The sequence below is a fragment of the Mangifera indica genome, chromosome 1 (assembly GCF_011075055.1).
Source record: "Mangifera indica cultivar Alphonso chromosome 1, CATAS_Mindica_2.1, whole genome shotgun sequence".
Lineage (NCBI taxonomy): Eukaryota > Viridiplantae > Streptophyta > Magnoliopsida > Sapindales > Anacardiaceae > Mangifera > Mangifera indica.
In genome coordinates, this window is record NC_058137.1 from 10623303 (window position 1) to 10629330 (window position 6028).

General features: G+C 29.7%; 1 protein-coding gene across 1 annotated transcript; it reads left to right on the forward strand.

The window, feature by feature from the left end:
- Nucleotides 1-1981: 1981 nt before the first annotated feature.
- LOC123214490 (protein MIZU-KUSSEI 1-like) lies at nt 1982-2884 on the forward strand. Its single transcript, XM_044634325.1, has one exon. The coding sequence runs from the start codon at nt 1982-1984 to the stop codon at nt 2750-2752; it is 771 nt and encodes a 256-aa protein (XP_044490260.1). The 3' UTR covers nt 2753-2884.
- The last annotated feature ends 3144 nt before the right edge of the window (nt 2885-6028 follow it).

Sequence of the window (6028 nt, forward strand, 5' to 3'; positions counted from 1 at the left end):
TATATATATATATATATATATATATTCAAATAGTTAATGAAATGACCGAATTACTCTTTTATTAATTTAAGGGTATTACAGATGATCCAAAATTTTAATTACTAAAATATCAGCTTTCCGTTGAAGAATATATTTTTAATAGACATGAAAAAATTTGACAGGATGGGTTAATTTAACATAATATGATATAAAAAAATTGGATTAGAAGTATGATTTTTGACACAAAATATAATTCAAGTCAAGTTAGAGTTGAGATAATATCAATCTGAATTGGTTCAAACTAATCCAAAAATTTTAAACAAAACATTGTATAGCATCATAATGGTTTGAAAAGAAAAAGCCCAATATCCTTTATTTTTTACATTTAACTGAAAAAGTTTTAATACATAAAGTCTATATTTCCTAATTCAAATCAACAAAAAAATCGATATTGCATCATCAAACACAAAATCTACATTACCTGAAGATATTTATATTAATTTAATAACTATTTTTGAGAGACTTGTAAAAACTATTCATCTTTTTTTTTGTTTATGTCTTATAAATACCGTTGATTTGAAATTATTATATTTGATATGTCATATTCATACACCTGTTAATAATTTTAATATTTATGACAATCATGCTCTTCATATGAATTGGAAATTAAACTTTTTAAACATTCAATGAGTAGTTGTCAATTTTATTAGTTATCAGTTATATTATTTTGAAATTGAAATTACAGATTTATTTAAGTTCTTCATTATGATATTTTGTTTTTTATCTTTATAATTGATTATATAAAGAGACAATAAATAAACTATTACATAGCGTTTAGTTTAGGTAATCTTTTATTATAAAAAAATAAAAAATTACAACAGAGATAAATAATCTAAAAGATTACTGGGTATAAATTATTAGTTTATTTGATAAAAATTAGTAAGTATAGATAATTATTGTATTTGGTTGAATATAATAAAAAAATACTAATATATAATTTTAATTAAATATCCTTGAGTATAATTATTTTATAATATTATTTATGTTACTTGTTATATTAATTGAAAATAAAAATAATTTTATCCAAAAAAATTAATAAATAAAAATATAAAAATAATAAAGTCAATATTACATTAATAATCTATTAATATATAAGGTAGAACAAGTAATCAAATTATATTTTATAGTATCTATCGTATCATTGTTGATAATAGAAATTATCATAATTTTTTATTACAGACAAACCAAACAAAATAATGTTAATTGTAGAAAATAAATTACTTAAATAATTTTTCAATAAAGTGAATCAGACACCCCCTTAATATTAATTTGAAATAGACCAATTTTGTTGTGAAAAAATGTCATTTCCTGTTAAAATATCTTTTTTCTGTATTAGTGTGTAATAAATTATGTTATTTCTTGAAATTTAACAAAATATATTATTTCATAACAAATCATGTCATTACATGTGTTTTGACATGACTTTACTTGTTACATAGATCGAGTTATTTTGGGCAGGTTAAGTTAAACTGAAAATGTTTCAATTCGGTTTAGAGTTAAAATTTTTGACACGATTCTATTTCAAATCAGGTTAGGATTTATAGTCTTTGACCCAAAACTTAAATTGATATAACGTAAATAAGATTTGATAACATGAACTGATAGGTCTAATTTTAAATAATTTTAAAGAATTTTAAATTATGAATTCTTGTGATTTTACTATAAAATTAACCATCTTTTGCCAAATGTAACAATGAATATTACAGCTTACTTGATACTCAGGAGAATTTATTGTGATGAATTATATAAGTCATCATAAGAACAAGTCAAGCACAAATATAGGATTATTGACCTAAAAAATAGGATCCAAAAATTAATCTCAAACCACAATTGAAATACCGAACTTAACGACCAATATTCCTAGCTCCTTCGTGTGTGTTGAGTATGCTTTGCCTCTCTCATGTAGCCTTCTAGCTTGTTCTTAGATCACCAACCTTCATTTATGGGGTCACCAAATACTAATTCCCCCACCGCATATTTCTCGATGCCCCCAAGCCCCACTGCCGCTGATGATGACTTTCAAACGCCACCACCGTCTCCTTGTCGACGCCAACCTGTATCCCTTGTACAACCCTCTATAAAAAAGAAAAACAAATCTATTAAAGTATTTCAGGCTTTTCGCTCTGTTTTTCGATCATTCCCCATCGTCTCGCCAACCATGTGCAATATGTCGGTCACTCCTGGCAGCTTTTCCGATGGTCAACGTATCAGCTCAACCAACAGCAAGAAAGTTACCGGGACTTTGTTTGGGTACCGTAGAGGTAGGGTAAGTTTTTCTGTTCAAGAAAACCCCAGGTGTCTTCCTTCATCGGTTATTGAGCTAGCCATGCAAACAAATGTTTTACAAAAAGAACTTGGCTCGGGTATGGTTAGAATTGCCCTAGAGTGCGATAAGAGATCCGAAAAGGATAAGACTAAGCTATTAGAAGAGCCATTATGGAACATGTATTGTAATGGGAAAAAGACTGGTTATGGAATCAAAAGAGAAGCCTCGGAGGATGATTTGCAAGTCCTGGAGTTCCTCAAGCCCGTATCCATGGGTGCTGGAGTGTTGCCTGGAAATTACGAGTTGGAATGCCCGGAAGGTGAGTTGACCTACATGCGAGCCTATTTCGAACGGGTTGTGGGCTCAAAGGATTCGGAGACGTTTTACATGCTAAGCCCAGAAGGGAATTACGGGCCTGAGCTTAGTATATTTTTTGTCAGGATTTGACACATGAATCGGTTTATCGATCATTCGATCGAATGGAACTTTACATGTGAGACGTTTCGCTCACCGGTTCGTGAGACATACTGCCGGAGATCACTTAGTGATTATAATTTGTGGATGTGCAGGTGATGGGAAGGCAACAGGAAAATTTGATGGGCAAACACAAATTGATGTTCAGTTAATCGCTAATTATCATTAATTTTTGTTTGTCAAAATCAACTATAATCTGTCACTTTTTTTAAAAATAAAAATTAAAAAAAAGGTAATAATTTTAATTTGATATATTATTATTATTATGAAAAGGAAAAAAAATTCTTACTTTTAGAAGAAGTTTATAACAATTTCAGCTTAAGTGTGATAAATATAGAAATACACTCAAGGGTTTTGGATGATAATAACAACAATGTTATAACAATGATATCAATGATGATGTTTTATTATACGATTGATTGTTATTTTATCTTTAATTTAAAATAACTCAATCAGATGTGACACATCATTATTGACACATAAATTGATGTTTGTAAAAAATATATATAGTTTTATTATAATAACAAGTGTATTTAAAAAATTGTTTGTTTTATAATTAAATTCCACATAAAACTTGGATAAAAATAAAAATGGGAGATTGAAGTATAATAACATAATGAATGCTAATTTTTTTAAGATAGTACTTCATATTCTTGTCAATTTTTATTTTTTATAAATTTAAAATAAAAATTATAAAGAATATTTAATTAGACAATTATATGTTCCTTATAGTTAGATGATTCTTTTGATTGAAAGAATCTTTATATTGAAACTTCATGCACCATGTGTAGCAAGTTGGACAAAACCTTAATTGATTCTTATCTTCTCTTTTTGTGGTCTCATACATTTAACAAATATCTCAGTGATTGTGTTTTCATGTTGTCTTTCAAAGCATTTTAATGTAATTAATTTGGAATCCTATGCCATTTCTAGACAATGATTAATTTCATGTTGTTGTCTTTCAAACAATACTATCTATTGTCAAAATTGTCAACAATGATGCTTTAGAATAAATCTTCATGATAATAGGAATTCATAGTTAAGTCATAATCACAATTGATTATAACATTTTTTATCTGTGAGTACATATATATGTTAAAATAAATACTCTTAGAATGGTAAAACCATAATGAGAGAATCAGTGTGTGTCAACAGATCATGACAATTCTATATTCATTGAGGTGACTATTTACTAGAAATGTTCATGGTCTTGATATTTTCTTGACCAGACACATAGGCAATATGGTTAGGGGTATCACAATGTTGAACGATTATACCAAAAGGCAGTGATATATCTCACGTGTCAAAGTTGTTTAAAGATAATTTGGTGTATTACATGTCCACCAAACTAATCCATCAAAAGGATTCCATATGGATGGATGTCTCCATGACTATGAAACATGTCTTCTAAACAAATGGTAGTATATGTGATCATTTGACTTGAAATCACCTGATTGTCTTATATAAGAATTTATATAATTTGACACAAGTCCAACATAGTCCTTGAAAAAAGATTGCTAAAGTGGTGGTAATTGACCATATTGAGAGATGTACGAAGGCTATAGTGGATTAATAGAAGATTTATCAATTCCAAGTATGAGACTTGATATCTCTAATAAGCTTATTGTAATACCCTCCTCTAGAAATACTGCCCTTCAAAGAAAAGCATTGCTAAATTGACTATCTTGAGAATGCATTAAATAAAAACAATTAATGCTAACTCCAAACAATTAAATAAAACCTCATTTATTAAAACTGATAAATTATTGAAATACCATTATCAAAACTAAATCGAATGCGTTCAAAAGATATCATAACATGAAAGCATAAACTAAAAATATGGTATTTGTAGTCTGATACGTTTATGAAAATCTGAATAAAATAAAAAGCTGAAATGATTGAATTACCCTCGATGATCTATACCTGTAGACCGTTGCTCGTCTTACAACTATCATAATCATTTGTACCTACACACATGAAAGTAGGGAAGCAAGTGGTGAAACATATAGTAAGTAGGAGACTAAACTGATAATTTTTATTGAAATCCCTAAAATGCTCTTAAACTTAACCCATACTAACTTTGTCATCTGGAGTTGGCATTAAACTCCTCTATGGATGATAACAGGTCTTATGTACTGTCTCTGTACTCATACTATACTCTAGAGACTGTCTAAGTCATATGTCATAACTCTTAGGTTAAGCTATGGCCCTTTTGATCACTGAAGAACTACTCCCTCGAATTCTTATTTGATGTAACCATACTAAACTCAGTGAAAACATCTAAATCTAAAAACTGTAACTGAAGTTGTATACTATGTTGATTAGTCTAGATCAAATATAGAGATTTGGTACATTGGCTAAGTGAGTTATCTTTTTGTTTCACTACACCCACTATATCTTAACTAGACTCTACTGCAAGCATATACCTTGTTACGGCTCTGATATCCTATTACGGGCAGTGTAGTGATTATACACTCATGATGCCCCCTCAAAACCATCTTATGATGTCTAGCATGCATGAATCTCAAGCCTTTACTTAACCTAACTCGTTCTTATTTCCACCGAATAATATCTTTAGTGCCACATTATAACTTGACTCTTAGGCATATGGGGTACCACTACATTCCCAGAATCTCTTTACTATTGCTTGGGATAACCCTTAAATTCTCAATGTAATTCCCTTTTAGTTTCCTTTATATTGTTCTACACACATAGGTGTATGTCTATGGACACACAAGAGTGTGTCCCATTATTCCTAAGGACATGGCTACTCATTATGGCACTTCCCTGTGTGTTAATTTTCCAACACATATGGGCATGTGTCCTAACTAACACAGGCACGTGCTCTCTTTAGATACTATTTCACTTTCATTTCTAAACTTATCCCAACTGTGTTATAGTCATTTGCCTTTTACACACGGTTGTGCTAAAGTTATACACAGGAAGACCACCTGTTCTAGTTGACCACTAACTAGTCAATGACATTTCATGCTTATCAAACAACGGGAAAATCGACCTAAAACCTAGAATTCATGCATACAAGCATGTGTCCCATACTACACGACCATGTGTTGAACCCATAATTTAGAACGATGACTTAGTTTTTATTTCTCAAATTGATTTTTAGGCATTCTACTAATTCATCACTAGATTTATCACTGAAACCACATTCATACCATTTCTCTTGCTTGCTAGGATTGTCAAATAACATCTATTTCATTGTAACTCAATGTTTTTTACACAGTTGCC